This window comes from Taudactylus pleione, unplaced genomic scaffold, assembly GCF_031769625.1.
Source record: "Taudactylus pleione unplaced genomic scaffold, aTauple2 ptg000201l, whole genome shotgun sequence".
Lineage (NCBI taxonomy): Eukaryota > Metazoa > Chordata > Amphibia > Anura > Myobatrachidae > Taudactylus > Taudactylus pleione.
The window spans coordinates 9,442,805-9,458,777 of NW_028284603.1; the positions used below are offsets into that span (position 1 = coordinate 9,442,805).

The 15,973-nt window shown below is 40.1% G+C and overlaps 1 protein-coding gene across 1 annotated transcript in view; it reads right to left on the reverse strand.

Moving 5' to 3' along the window:
* Positions 1–1,357: 1,357 nt before the first annotated feature.
* Positions 1,358–15,973, reverse strand: part of SPRED2 (sprouty related EVH1 domain containing 2) — a 92,029-nt gene continuing 77,413 nt past the window's right edge. The window contains exons 5-6 of the mRNA XM_088477251.1: positions 11,101–11,307; positions 1,358–9,001 (exon numbers count right to left, since the gene is read on the reverse strand). Coding sequence (XP_088333377.1) covers positions 8,354–9,001; positions 11,101–11,307 — 855 coding nt within the window. The 3' untranslated portion in view covers positions 1,358–8,353. The remainder of the gene's footprint in view (positions 9,002–11,100; positions 11,308–15,973) is intronic.

Genomic DNA, 15,973 nt, shown 5'->3' on the forward strand with positions numbered 1-15,973 from the left:
GGGTCACAGGGTTTTTACAACGTGACATTTTTTCTCATGAAAGGAGTATTCATTTTTATATGTTTAATATACTTACCTATATTTTGAACTTGGAGAAAGCGAAGTAAGAGAATTAACCTAGTTAATATAAAATGACGATCATAATATGACAAAAATAAGGGAAATATTAGTTGTCCCATGAAATGCAGATGCTTCAGTTAGAAGGGAACCTTTCTAATTCTATTCATTGGGTTTTATCATGCTTTAGCTCTCCCCAATGCCTTTGCCTGACTGGTCTTTTCCAGACGTGGTCGCATCTGATGCCATCAGTCAAAAACACCCAACTGAGTAGCTGCTGGATGAAAATATTCCAGAAGCGACCAATCTCCGAGGGACCTCCCGGCCTCTCTGCATCCTCCCCGTGCTTGCCGTGCAGCCAGCCGTTCCCTGCTGATCAGCCAGCCCAGCAGCACCCCCAACTATGCGTAGGAATGTAAATCAAGCAGCCTTCAGCCCCCCAGTGTATAGCAGATGCCTACAGAGAGGAGCAGTCATTGGGTGAAAAGTAAATATTTGATTATCCAGATACGTAGACAACCAGTGTTTTAAAAATCAATATTAATGTTGAGTTTCAAAAATATCCTGTATATTTTTTTAATAAAATGGTGTTGTATACATTTTAAATAGCTGTTCCTTACTTAATTCAATCATAAATAAAATTTCGGAGCAGTTTTTAAATAAAATATTAGCCAGTTAAGTGGTTAAATAACTTTTATACTAGTATATCGTTCCATGTATAGCAGGGTCACCTCAGTCTGTCCCACTGTACATACTTCTGGGTACACAGTGGTTGTCCATCCAGGGCTGTTCCGAGGCCATCGCCCCCCCAGCTCCCACTGCACCTTCATATTGGAAGCAGACAGACCTTAGCGGATTATTATGCAGATGACAATAATTTTGTAATGGTTATAAATAACCAAAGGAAGGTATAAGATGAACATGTGTATATGTATATATATCTATCTATCTATATATATATATATATATATATATATATAGCCATGTAATATTTAATATATCTTATACCAATGGTTTAGTTTATAGATGCATGTTCAGGTCTTATTTTGTTTATAGTGAGTACAAACTGTCGGAAATTATTGTCTTTGTATCAGTCTTGATTTGGGTCATTCAGATGGAATTCAAAGTGTTTTTGAATTGCAGCCTTGATTATGGTCACTGAAATGTGAATTTCTGTAGTGAAGAGCCCAATGCTTATCTGCAAAATAGAGGTCACTGCTGGCTTGAGTAAACTTTATTAACTTCTTCAGACAGCAAGACTCAGTCTGCTTATACATGAATCTGCTTAAAGACCTATACAATGTTCCTACTTAAAAAAATATTGCACTGTATTGAATGGTGTTATAAGCATGCATGGGAAATCACGAGAACATATTTTAAGTTGGAGTGCTTACACTTTATTGCAACTTCAATACACGTTGCCAATAGAAGAGGCACCTAAAATTACTATACATTTGTACATAAACTTAATAGTCACCAAACATTTGAGATTTGTCAATAAAAAGTAACTTAAGACAAACATATTTCATATTATGTATTTGTATTTACATGGTAAAGCAGTAACTACGTTGATCATACATATTAGAAACAATTAAAAAAGTTAACTAAAAATGTACATCATTACACTTGTATGTATAGGTTTTTTTTTTTTTTTTTTTTTACACAGAAGTAAAAATGCTTATAAAAAATTACTACAACAGGTTTTACTTTTTAGTATACAAATACATAATGAATATACTGTTTAGGCACTTTCATTTGTTAATGTGAGCAATAGCTGCAAGAAAGGAAAAAAAAACATTAAAAAAAATAAACACGTATTTTCAAGACACTAACCGAGAACAAAACTGGTTAATCCCTTACCACAGATAGAAATAAATAAAAAATGTTTCTGAGTAGAGTGAGGACCGGACAAAGTATTTTAAAGGAATATAATGATTTTAATGTTCCTCCTGTGGAACACAAAGCATTTGGTCAACTTGAAGCCAGCAAGAAAGCTAAAACTCTGGTCATGGTAACAAATTTGTAATAAAACTCCCCCCCTCCAGCTAGCAGAATGCCAAGCGTCTGATGTCTGGATCACTTTCATTCGGCAAATACTCATCTCTAAGTATCTACCCAAAGGTCCAATTTCCTGCTGTAATCTGTGTGTTGAGAGCAGCAATAGGAAGGCCAACGCAGTAGCTATGGACATGAGTGTCTACAGCATTAAATGACAGCTATTGAGGCGACAGGGGGTGTATCTCCCAAAATGTGATTGTCCTTGACGCCTGATTTCCATCATTCTATTATTTGGAGGGAAAGGTTTTATTGTTAAAATATGACTTTTTATTTTTTTTATTTTTTTTAATTAACCTAAGTGGCCAGCTGAGCTCCATGGCAGATGTCACCATGGCAATCATTGTAGTGCCAGAGGTTGCCCTACCTTGTGGAAATTATCGCTGCCAAATGACCAACGGAGTCTCTTACACTATGGGAATATTGGAGAGAACATCCTGGTTACAAATGCTGATGAATATCCAAAACAATCCAATCTATTTAGTGTTCTCCTTTTCATTTATTTCTTTTTGATGAACTTTTAGATGACACGTATGACTGTTCGGAATACTATCATTTTTAGTTGAAACACTAAGGGGTGGGTGTGCAAAAACTCCCAAACAAAATAGGAAAAGTGGAGGTGTTACCCATAGGAACCAATAAGATTCCAGCTATCATTTTGTAGAATAGATTAGAATGACGGTTGCTAGAATCTGATTGGTTGCTATGGGTAACACTCCTCACCTCTCCTGTTGAGAAATCTACCCCTTAGTTTTTAGTTTTAAACATCTTGCGTAAGCAGGATGCACATGATTAACTATAGGGAGGTTTTACCCTCTGGCATTTGTAAGAAAGTTGTTTCTGTACTGCTGTTCTCACTTCCCCATGAGACATGCACCAAGAACGGGAAATGCACTGGTTATGTGCACTATACCTTTACCAAAGACCACCGTATTTGGTACAGTCGTGAGAGGGACCAATGAACTCTACAACCCTAAAACACCATAATACAGCAAATGCATTTCCTCAGTGACCTACGGATGTGTCCTCGTACACTAAGCTTCAATACGCCATATAGCTTGAGTCGGCCATCATGGCTGAGCCACACCGAGGTGAAGCGCGACAACTCTCTGTAAATGTGTCTTATTGACATCGCAGATGGAGCTGCGACTTTCACGGCACATGGAATACGTTTTAAATACATAGAAAGTCGCAGATGGATTACAACGAAACTTGGCATGAGAAGACGCGGCCGCTGCATAGTGGCACTTCATATACAGATGAGGTTCATTTGCATAAAGATGTACAAATGCCGCAACTCAGTCTGGCTAAGTAGTTTTGTTGCTTTCAGTTGTTTTATTTGTTTGAATAAAAACGCAAATAGGATGCCTGGCGCGGCCGATTTGCCCAGGACCCTGCGCGCCGAGAGGGGCTATTTGGCACGACTGAAGTCACAGTGTATGAGGACACAAGTCATAGGATGAAGAAATAAAAACATTCAGCTAAAGTGTTAATGTATAAGCAAGCGCAACATGTGGATAGCACACTGGTATAACATGCGGGAAGATGTAGGTGAACAGCTGGAGACACACATTCTGCCTAAATATAGGTTGAATGTTTAAGCACCAGCATAACCATATCCACATACAAGAATCCAATTTTATATTAAAGGTCCTGCGACACACAGCAAAACAAAGCCACTTCGGGAATACACGAGTTAAAAGGAAGTTCTCTATGCAGTTACTTTATTAATGGGAAATCATGATTCAAATCAAATCTACTTGGCGTACAAAATTTACTTAAGACTAGTGTCAATGTGCAATTAGAGGAAGGGGGAAAGGCACGCACCCGCTGGCGATTTACTGCAAGGAGAAGTTATGGCAGGAACAGAAATGCCAACTTTAGGAAGCCAGTCCCCAATTGCCTCATATTATTCAGATTGTACTATGCTAGTAAGCTAGAGCTATCTCAAGATATATATATATATATATATATATAATTATATTTTATTTTTAAGATACAAAACTTATTTGGCTACTCTCGCAATATATTTCTTGTTAAACAAAAAAACACCCCCAAAAAGTAAGCTGTCCTTTTGTTTCCACATTCCCCATTATTTACAGGCCTCGCAGAGAGCTGAGCGACATTGATGAGCACAGCACAATTATAGTATTATGTTTTGTCCATATGTACCCAAAGCTGCAAAGGACAGTCCTGATGCTAAAAGTGCAGTTTCATTACAGCAGTATCGATGAAATAATGTATACCAGGCTCGTGGAACATGTGGCTCTATAAACTGTTGCTGAGTTACAAGTTCTATAGCAGGCTGGCAGAACATGCTGGGACATGTAGTTCATCAATAGCTAGACCACCCCACGGGTTGCCGCTCTGTTCTATACCTTTTCACCTACTGGGTTTGTGGCACTGAAGACATCTTCACATATGTGTGCCTCTATGGACATTTGATAGGAATACATACGATAAGACAGACAGTGGCATCCCGATGTTCAGAATCCCGATAGGGGCCTGTAAGTAGCCTAACCCTCTCCCTCTCCCCTCCTAACCTCCCCCCCCGATGGTGTCTAACATTAATCCCCCCTACAGACAGCCTAACCCTAACCCTCCCCGGGTGGTGCCTAACCCTAACCCCACCCGGGAGGTCTATAAAACTAACCTCTCATACATGTCCTAACCCTATCTCTCATATTGTTCATCGGGATGCCGACGTCGGTATCTTGATGTCTTCAGGATGGCGGCGGCGGCGTCGGTATACTGACGTCCGGCATCCCGTTCACCGGCATCCTGACCGCATCCTATTTAGTAATGAGAAGGTCTTCTGAAACAGTTGTACAGCTGTCAGAGCGATAACTATGTTGCTTAGTACAGTGTGATGCACAATATGCCATACAGGATGAAGGAACATTAGTGTTTACACTTGAGAAGCAGGACAATGTGTCAAAATACTGTACAGTCTTAGGTTTAAAAAGAAAACAATCCATAAATCTAAATTATATTTGGAATAACTAAAATAGTTATATCTAAACATATCTAAATTCTTTGCAGCCTACAGATGTCCATTACATGTAGTGAATGTAGACGACTGGTTTAGTTGTTGCGCATACAAATTGCTATTTGAATGGGCCCAAAATGAAAGTCAGCTAAAGCCGACATCTAATGTTTATTAAATGTCGAGCAGTACTGGCTGAAAAATGTGTTGGGCCGATAACCGCACACAATGACAGATCGCGCAAGTCATCAGCTAACAGCAATTAATGGATGGATTATTTCAGTTCAAGTCCAATCTTCCTATAACTATTTCAATCTGGCACAAGTGTGTTCTCAAACCTGCATCCTTGTCTGAGCAAGTGAATCTGCCCGTGTATGGGAGGGCAGCATTCATCTCTGAACAAGAAACAGACTGCAAAGAACCTTAGAGCTTTACCTTATAGACCACTGAACATGGGGCTAGTATGAAACCTCTACAGGTTGTACCAATAGTTGTGGTTTTCATTCAAGACATGTTTATGTATATACTGCTCTTGCATATAAACTACCAGCGAGTGACTGTGGGCTAGTAAGGTTGACAATGCATGCAACAAGCTGTCAGTCTGTATTACAAGATTGCAATTTGCCTAAAACAAAGGGACTTCCCAGGTACTGGTAGTGATACGGTTACTGTAAAGTAGCACAGCAATTTTGTGGACTTTACTAATTCAGGAGAAACCAGATATTAAGCTTCTCTTACTGCTAAATCATCTTGGATTTGTAGCAGAATTTATAGATATAAATGTGAATGGTGGGAATGTCTATTAGACAAAATTAGATTTTATGGTGTATTTAATTATCGGTGATGTTTGGCTAAGCAAATCACCGGTAATTATGGCAAAGCAACACCTACATGGAATAAATTTGTGATGCATGGGGCAGCAAAGATAAAGTGAATACCCCCCCACCCCAAGTTGTCAGCTACATAACCACACTGCTTTGTATAATATTGTTTTATTCAGCTCCATTCAGAATGTTTCTGCTGGCACTTAGGATAGACATTCTAGGATTTTCTTTTCTGTAATAAATATGTTCTATCTTACATAATGACTGTAAAATGTAGAAGTGCGTTAGCACAGAAAAAAAATAAATTCAGTTTGTCCAAGTTTACGTTTTGTTTAATTAATTAGCATAAAAAGGAATATTAAGAGTTAAAGAAAAAAAAATAAACCTGCTGACCACACACGCTGTGATGTTCGTCAATTGGCCTGATATAGATACATGAACTGTAATGTATGATATATTTTCTATTGAAATTGATTGGATTAATTTTTGGTCATGTTGGAAACAGTAGTGGACAAGTGACCAAACTTGGCCTGTGTGCTGCACATTACGAGTGCTCTAACAGGCCCTTGTGATACTGGAAACAATGTGGTCACTAGTGGACAACAATCCGGTCGCTTACACTCGGTCAAGCTACAAGGTTGCAGTGTGTGTGGTCATCTTAGCACTGGTGTGGACTTCAATTTCACTTCTCCATATTGTAGTCATAGCTAAAAGGGTCCTATACTTATGTTTTTACACAATTACTACCCAGTTGGCAGACTAGTTTACTGTACTCCATGGCACTGCCTCTTTGCTGCTTCCTCTGAAGTTAAATGGAGTTCTTGGTTTCGAGTCTCCAAACCACCTATAAATGATAATAATGTGCTATTCAGTGCCAGCCTATATGGTAAACTAGAATGTGCCTCACATTATAACTTGGAAAGGTAGTATAGAAGCCATAACCCAGGAACTGTTTTACAACCAGGGACCAGTGCAAAGCAAATTGCTCTCTCTGAATGCTGGCGATAAATATAAGGAGAGTATGGTAATGTCTTACAGTACAATAAGCCTATCTATGATGGAAGCAGGACATTTTCTTTAGAACTCATCACAAAATACAGCTTTACAAAGGAACATGTCTTCCGACTGTGTAGAAAATAGTCACTACAGTTTCAAGTCTTCTAAGCTGTAAATATAGGTATATGTTTACATAGAGAACTGTGAATGGTACCAAGTTCTCTTTAATATAAGAACAAAGTATTTTGGCTATATATGTACTATAATTATATCTACATTCCGCCTGGTAGGTCTGCGGAAAAGTGTTGAGTAACTTTTCACAAACACAGCATAAAAAAGGTTCCATCTACAACAGCCTTTGTTTATGCAACTGCCATTTAAAAATGTGTCTGCCCAACACTGTACTACTGTAGCAAAATGTTAGTGTTTTGCTTTAAAAAAAACAAAACAAAACTACAAAAAAAAACAAAAAAACACAACCACCAAAAAACAAAAGGGATTCACAAAAACATGAAATAAAAAAAGGACAACAAAATGAAAAGTAATGCTCGTTTCAGGACAAATTTAAAATAAAGGTCAAATAACATTTATAAATGAATTTGGGCATTCCATACCATTTGCAATAAGATTTAACAAAATGCAGTAGGGGGAACACACCTCTCTGTAGCTACTATGATTATAAGGAGCCTACAGCTGCAAAATTCAAAATAAAAAGTGTGCCTTATTGTAAAAGTATGGCAGCATGAAACAAACCACTATAAATTTCCTATAATTAAAAGTACTGTGCAAATTTTTTTAGGTATCTTAGGAGTGTACAGACTATACTTAATGCTTTCCATATAAATTAAGAAAGCCTGGAATACCAAACTATACTTATTCCGGACAGTATAAAGATAAAAACCAGGAAAAAAAAAAGAAAGAAATGCTAATGGACATCAAATACTACATATGCATAAATAAATTGATTTTGGCATAATAGAGAAATAGCAATACTGCATTATGGGGCTGTTGTTACCCTATGTTATAAGCACAGAATACCTGGTTGCAGATTAAAATACGCATTAATTCAACATAACCCTTTTCATTCCAAGGCCCTGCAAGGTCCCATAACCAGACTCCCCTTTAAATATGGAGCTTGCATACCACATTTCTGGAAGTGCCAAGACTATTTACAGGTGACATTACACTGGCAAAAAACGACTCGGCAGATTTACCATCTCCACCTCCCACTCATACAGCTTACATTTGCTTAAATGCCGTCTTGCTACTTTTTCATATTACATCTCTCCAAGCTGAAAAGTAGTTTACTGAAATTGCTGTGCCCTGGTACAGCTGACTTGAGCTTGGGCACGTGCCACCCAAGTCTGGAAGTGTTTCACGCCAAACGCTTCCCAGCAAACCGTTACAAGAAACATACAACAGCACTTGCGCGTGGTCACCCCACCGATTTGTGCTTGCCACCGCAGCACCCGCACATGACACCACAGTTATAGCAAGCCCGGAGTGGGAGGTAACAGCACATGCCAGGGGCAATGATTGACAAAGGTACGAGCAGCATCCACCGGAGGCAAAACTTTTCATCGCTTGTGTCACAAGAACAAGCATCTGTGTATTCGCCTTCAGAGTCGGACATGCAGTGGTAAAGAACACAGTCCGCAAATCCCATGCAGCTGACCCGGCGGATGCAGGCACGGACTGAATCTGGGGCATCCTGACACTGTCCCCGACCATTCTCGTCATGGTTAAACATGTCCCTGCAATAGACACATCTGGATCTTTCCCCATCTTTCCTCCTGGGCTTGCATCGGCTAGGCTGTGTGTTTATGACTGGGCCCTTTAAGTCCTTGCACGTGCCAAAGTCTGTGTGGTCTACGTAAGGGTAGTTGTAATCATGTTTTGAAGATTCACTTTTGGCAAACCGGACATAGGAGTCTGCATTCTCAGTATCTGGGTATTTACGGTAAATCGGTGCCTGACGGTAATCCTCATAACCGGTGAGCCAGTTTCTTTCCCTTGGGTTAATGCGGACAATTTCATCGTCGTCATCTGGAAAGCTGACATGTCGAGGCAGTCTAGGTAATGACTGAAAGACAAACATTAATTAATTGGAATTAATTGGTCAATTAATTACAGGGATAGATGCAAAGTTCAAATGCATACCTTGCCCTCTCAAATTATGGTATTACATTGTGTAGTAATAGTAAACAGGAGGAAAACCTATATTTTGCTCAGCAATTGACAAAATAAGGTGATATGTATTGTATTGTATTGCTGATGTGTAGAGTGGATAGAACCACAATGCTACAGATGAGTCCCCATACATCTAGTCTCCTTGCGTGTTAAACAGCCCTTCTAATCGCACCATGCCGTGGCGTGACTCGGTAGCGCGGAGTGTGTTTTCGTGCGTCTTTTTACCTTCAAATGAGTCTTATTCATACAGTGATGCGAATAGCTAGCACAATCTGCTGACTAAAATGATATGCAGTCTATGTTTTCTGTGCGTCTGCGGGTGTATCTGCATGCAAAACGCTATGTTACAGTGTCACAGACGCTGACACTGTAACGTGGCATTTCAAATGCAGATACACCCGCAGACGCACAGAAAACATAGGCATGCTGCATATCATTTTGGTCAGCAGAAGCTGCTTGTGCTAGCTATACACACTGTGTGAATAAGATGCATTTGAAGGCAAGAAGTCGCACAAAAATATGCTCGGGGCTACAGAGGCACACGGTGCTCCCGTGTTATGTGTGGCACGACTTGTAGCGCATGGAGATAGATGTATGTGGACACATCTGTATGCACAGAAGTGGAGAAAGACACGGAAACCGGGGAGAGTTGCAGACACTACTCAGATACATACATTGCCCGAGTGCCAGAAGCTAAAAAGTAATAAAGGACTATTATGACTTTTGTATAACTGCTAACATAACATTGGAATAACATATTAACCATGAAGCACTCTCTGAAAAGAAAGGACACCCATCACAACATGAGGACTGGAATGGATGCCACTACATTGAGTATAACTGGCCTCCCTTAATAAATCTTACCCAATACAGCATACATAATTATAAAACATATGAAAGTACTAAACAAGTGTGCTTTTAAGTTAAAAAGAAAAAAAAAAAAAGGAATAAGGGGTCTTACTAACTATCCGAGCAGACTTGGGTTGTACAGATCCTTAATGCTGGGTACACACGAATCGGTGAGAAGACCGATCCACCAACTGTGGTTGGTTTTTAAACTATTCACACTTATCAAATGGCTGCACAATATGTCTGGCCTGACATCACAACTGGCCGGGCCTCTGATGTACTCGTCAATATTTGTTCATTTGATTGACAAGCAATATATTGCAAGTGTGTAGACATCTTTAGGTTACTAACTGATAAAGATTAAGGCAGATCAAATCCCAGGAAATAAATAACAAATTATGTCGGTGTCTAACTTTCGGAAGTTATGCCTATAGAAGGTCAACTGTGTGTAGAAACTGGGTACTCTGCAATTAAATTTAAAATACAAGTGTGCCCTCATACACCTAGGGCTCAATTTAGCGAGGAAGGGGGCAAGTTGGCATTGCAACAGCGTAGAAACACCCACAACTAACCCACCTCGTGGCCTGATCTCATCCCTGGACATACAGCCACACTTACTCGCGCAAGAGGACTCGCAGCAACTTGGATTGAGCCCCTAGCATCTATACACCATTCAGTGCGAATTTGCCCAGCGTGACGGATCCGATCCAAAAAGTGTACAGTACCGTGTTTTTCTTTACATTTTGCATCTTATTCGCATCGCAGACGCAGCTTACCACTCAGTGTACTAGAGACGCCAGCAGGTAACTTTAGCCGCACAGGAATTCATTTTAAACATACAAATTCGCAGCTGAAGTACAACGGAACTTGGAGCGAGAAAAAGCCGCGGAAGCTGCATTGTATCTCTTCTTATACAGATTCAGACTCATTTGCACAGAGAAGAACAAATGTCACACATAAACTTGATCAGTCCATCTAGTAAAGTAATTTTGTTGCTTCCAGCTCTTTTATTTATGGGAATACAACACACATTTTCAGTGAGAGACACACTCGGTATTCGGGACCTGGCGCGTTGAAAAGAGCTGATTGGCACGACCTAAGAACACATCTGTAGCACAAAAAAAAAAAAAAAAAGATACCTACTTGTTCTGGAGAATAGTGTTCCAAGCTATAGGGATCAATATGGCTCAGGGTGCTGTATCGACAATGCCCGCCCATCAGGGGTGATGAGATTGTCCTCACTGGTGCCTCTCTCTTTTGTGAGGAGTTTGAAGAGCTATCGGTGCCAGCGGTCATCCTCACTGGCACCTCCCTTTTTTGTGAGGAGTTCGAAGAGCTATCGGTGCCAGTCTGAAAGTAAAAAAAAAAGAGCAGTTTTGTATAAAGGTGCCTCTATCATGAAGGGGAAACCGTTCCTACAGAACTGCAACGTCAACAAATTATGCGAAAATCTGCTTTGATGTCGTGGCTAACGGTGTGTAACAGATTAACTCTGAAAATAGCCCGGTATCGTCAGAAATAGGTAGCTTTATTGAGTTCTACAGTTGGGTCGGGTACGGGATCCCGGCGGTCAGAATACCGATAGCAGCATCCCAACAATCAGAATCCCGACGCCCCAAACATAAGTACTAATACACTAACCCCTAACCCACCTTTCCTGCAACCTAACCCTCCCCCTCATTACTTACATGGCAGGATTACTGGTGCCGGCATTCTCACCCCTATCGGGATTCCGGCGCCGGGATCCCAACTATATCCCGTACAATTATATAAATGCTTACATAGTTCCCGACATTCATTCCCAGTTTTACAGTGAGTGACCAAAACTCCATGCGATATAAAAAACCAAGAGCAGGACCCGGAAGTTAAGCCGATAGACATTCTAGCAATATCCTAGGGCTTTATAACTATATACTAATTTTATATTAACTCACCGACAGATCCAAAACATTTTTAAGACTGGGATAAAGACCCAACCGCGGAACTGGCTTTGGGATGGATGGTTTAAGTTTTAAAAGGAAAAGGTTGTTGTTTTTAATGGGATAAATGTACGAAATAGCCGTAAAAGGAAAGAGGGCTGAAACGTGAACCGTGAATCATAACCTGCATCTCTCTAATCCATTGAGACATTCATTTATAGGAACATCTGAGGGTCAGGCCACCAGCAGACAGGAAACCCCCACCCACTGCACATGAAGATAGCTGCGGTCCTGACAAACAAGGAACGGTATTATCTAAAATAACCTGGATAAGCCAAAAGTCGTTTTTGCTGCTGGAATTCCTGGGCCAGAACAGAATACAGAATTCTGATGGGGCAAAACTCTCATGTCGTCTCTTCCCACATGTCTGCAACCTGTTACTCACAATCAAGAATTTAAAGGGGAAATACCTTTTGTTATTCCGTGGCATACTTTTCTGCAAATTGGTCAGTAAAATCTAAGGATCTCTCGTCATGAAACAGATTGCTTACTTATATTTTCTTCAGAAAACTAAATTTGGTTAATTATGTAAAATATGTCAAAACCTGTAGTTTGCTACTAAAAGAAAAAAAAAAAAAAAACAGTATGAAAGGGGTGATTAAGACCTGCATGCAAGGTGCAGATCCGTCCCCCGCTGCTCGCACTTAAATAAATGCAAATAGCCACCTGTATTCAGGACTGGCTGCATAGCACCTTCTGCTTGTTTAACCTGCTGTCATAGAAATCAGCGCACATTTACTGACCTCTGCGTACACTCAACTCTTAATAGGCAGCAATTCCGCTTGCACAACCACCACAAGCAAACAGAACACTTAGCCCAAGTGGCCTCCAGTGACACCCATTCAGCAGGACAGACCAGGAATGGTGGAGAGGTGTACGACTTGCCCAAAGTTTTGTAGTATCAGCTAGGGAGCATGCGCAGTGCAAAAATAAAAAACCCAGACTTATATGGAACTTTGAACCAATCCCAAAGTGACATTGTGCTCTACTTGTTAAAACATATTTTAATAAGAAGTACGAGTGGGAAACTTTAACATTTCAATATTATCCATTATCACGCAAGTCCTCAACACCGAATAATCATGTCATAGTCTTGCAATCGTTGAATACAAGACACTAAGAACAGGGAAACGATTCTGCTGGACCAATGGGGAGACTGTGTGGTTTGGCAATAATTAGCCAACCCTCGTCTATACGGGAATTTAGACCTTTAGGGCCGTATCCAATCAGACGTGAAAACGGTAAGTTTTCGCATGCCAAAACTTTGCGCACTGTTTGCCCGAATGTGTCACCTTCTGCGACTATCGCGTCTGCCGTTCTTCGCCCAATCCTATTATAAAAGAAGCAATATGGCATTCGTCCCCGAAAAAATACCATGGTGTTAACAGCGAAGTACATCTGAAAATGGGGACCTTTCCATGTACCCCAAAATAAGGTCAATTAAGATAGGGTAACATTATAGAAGTCTGTTAGGAGACATACTCAAAGGGTTCGGGGCTGTCGAATTGTGTCAAACAGCTTTCATATGCATTTTTCTCTAGTAGTGAATTTTTTTTTTTTTTTTTTTTTTAAAGCAATATTTTATTTGAAAAATAAATGCTGTACATAAATTGGACGTAAGTTTGTTTTTGTGTCATAAAAGTGCATCTTTGAAAAATTTTAAAAACACACCTGTTACATGCCCCCCAAGTACCAATCCCACTACTTCAAACCCATTTTCCAACACATTTTACTTTTTCATCCCAAAAATGACGTGTATTTGCCGAATTAATCCAAACGTATTTCTGACAAAAAGTTTGCACAAGTGTAAACTTTTCGTAGCTAATTGGATATAGCACATAATCCCTTAAATAGAACATATGCCAATAAAGCAGCTCTTGCTGAAGCAGTCACTGATGACATTACACATATTATACATATGTACTGGTCTCATATGTGGTATAAGAAGCATTAAACAAATTAATGACTAAGGCCATACACACAAAAGCCTTGCAGTGAAAAGAACGCTCCATATGCATTTATTTATTAATAGTGTTTAGAACTCACTAGAAGTTCATTGCTGGCATTTACAAAGAGCATGTGGTTAGAACCAGTGGAGGTAGGTATGGCGACATGCAAACATACCGTTTACATGTCTTTTTTAGTGACTTTAAACACTAATATGCATTTACATAACACCAGATTAACACGGAAAGGAGTGGACTGACTGTTGAGTGTTGTAGTAATTCCTAACAATAGTAAGATCGTTACAAATAGTCTGAATAATAGTACAAATGACACAAAGGGGTTTATTTGCTAAGCTACGTAATTTGAAAACAAAAAACATTTTTTTTTTTTTGAATAGCAAAATATGGGGTGTTTTGCTATGAAAAGCATTGTCCTTTTACACTGCAGTTTTCAACCCACCAGGGAGGCTCTTAGTAAATAAACCCCAACTACTCCGAGTTGAACATTCTGGCTGCAAGAGAAGGAACAGAAAATTACATTCCACACAGGATTCTTGGGGTGTAATGTTGTTACACTGTTTTTTTTTTGCGGAAGGGAATAAGGTGCACATCTTAATTGTTGAGAACACCAGATGGACCTTTAAAAGCAGCATATACTATTTTGACCCATCAGAGTATGGACAGAAGTACTGTGTGTATTGCTGATGAATTTTAAAACAATTAATTCCAAAAACATGGTGCAGATTTAAAATCTACCTGATCTTTTGACTGGAATGGAGAGGAAGTGTCCTGTAAATTACATTGTAATTATATTAAAAGTACTCAGTGCCTACTTGGGACCGAACACTAACATGCACAGACACCTGTAAGGAGTTCCATATGCTTGAACTTTGAAGAATTTAAGAAACTGTTTTAGCTACAAGTATCTGCAATGTGTGCCAGGGGGTTGCATGTGGCAGGATAAGAGGACTGCAATCAGTATTTGTGTTTCAGAATCTTCTCACCAATACCAGCGCAGCCGTTTTAGCCACAAAGCATGGATTTAAAATGAAATATTTCACCTTTCCCACACTCTTCAATGCAGCTGCCTTTAAACAATGTGTAATGGCGTATTTCCGCCTTTCAGCCAAGAGACATCCCAGCTTTCATTCATTAAGACCTCTGCATTTGTCAGAAAATACCTGCGGAAAAGTTCGGATGAAGGTCTGAGGACTGCCAGCTGACACTCCCAATCGGGTAACAGAATCTGTTTTGGGGTACTCCATTTGTAAGATATGCAATACTTTTCTATGGGGAACCCGTTCTTTTGGGATTCCAAAACAATGACATTTGGCCCACCGTTGCTTATTTTTAAATAGAGCCTGGAGGCTCCAGAGCCATAGCTAGACTTTTGGTGCCCTGTGGCAGAGAGAGCATTGGTGCCTCCCCCCCACATTTTTTAAATAGGGACATAAGATAGTGCACCTGAAAAAGGGCCATGGCCTCATGTGGAAGGGCCAGGGAAGAGATAGCGGAAGCCAGCAGATGCTGGGGATAAAAGAAGAGGAAACTACAAGTGAGAATGATAATAAATAGGAAAATAGACCAGCCCAAACAGTGCCCCCTGCCCTGCGGTGCCCTGTGCCATGGCACTGGTCGTACTACCCTAGTTACGGTCCTGCCTGGAGCTATGGGTTATATTCTTAAGTGTTTATGTGGAGTTTGTATGTTTTCCTCGTGTTTCATTTGGATGGTCTGGCCTCCTCCTATAAACCATAAACATACTGGTAGGTTAAGAGTCCTGTGATAAAACTTACCCTAGTGTGGGCGATAGAAAAATTAAACTGCAAGGGGTACTGGAAAGGGGCCGAAAACAATTTCTGTGTAATATTTTGACGCTATTAATACGGGATGTAGTTTATATCTAGCTGTCTTAGAATGCCAGCGCCGGAATCCCGATGGTAGGTATTGGGTTCAGGGGAGGGTTAGGGTTAGGCTGCACGGGGTGAGGGAGGAAGGGTTAGCGCTAGGATACTCACTGACAGGTGTCGGTATCCTAAACCATGGGATTCTGACCGCATCCTGTACTCAACCCATTAATACAGTGCATAT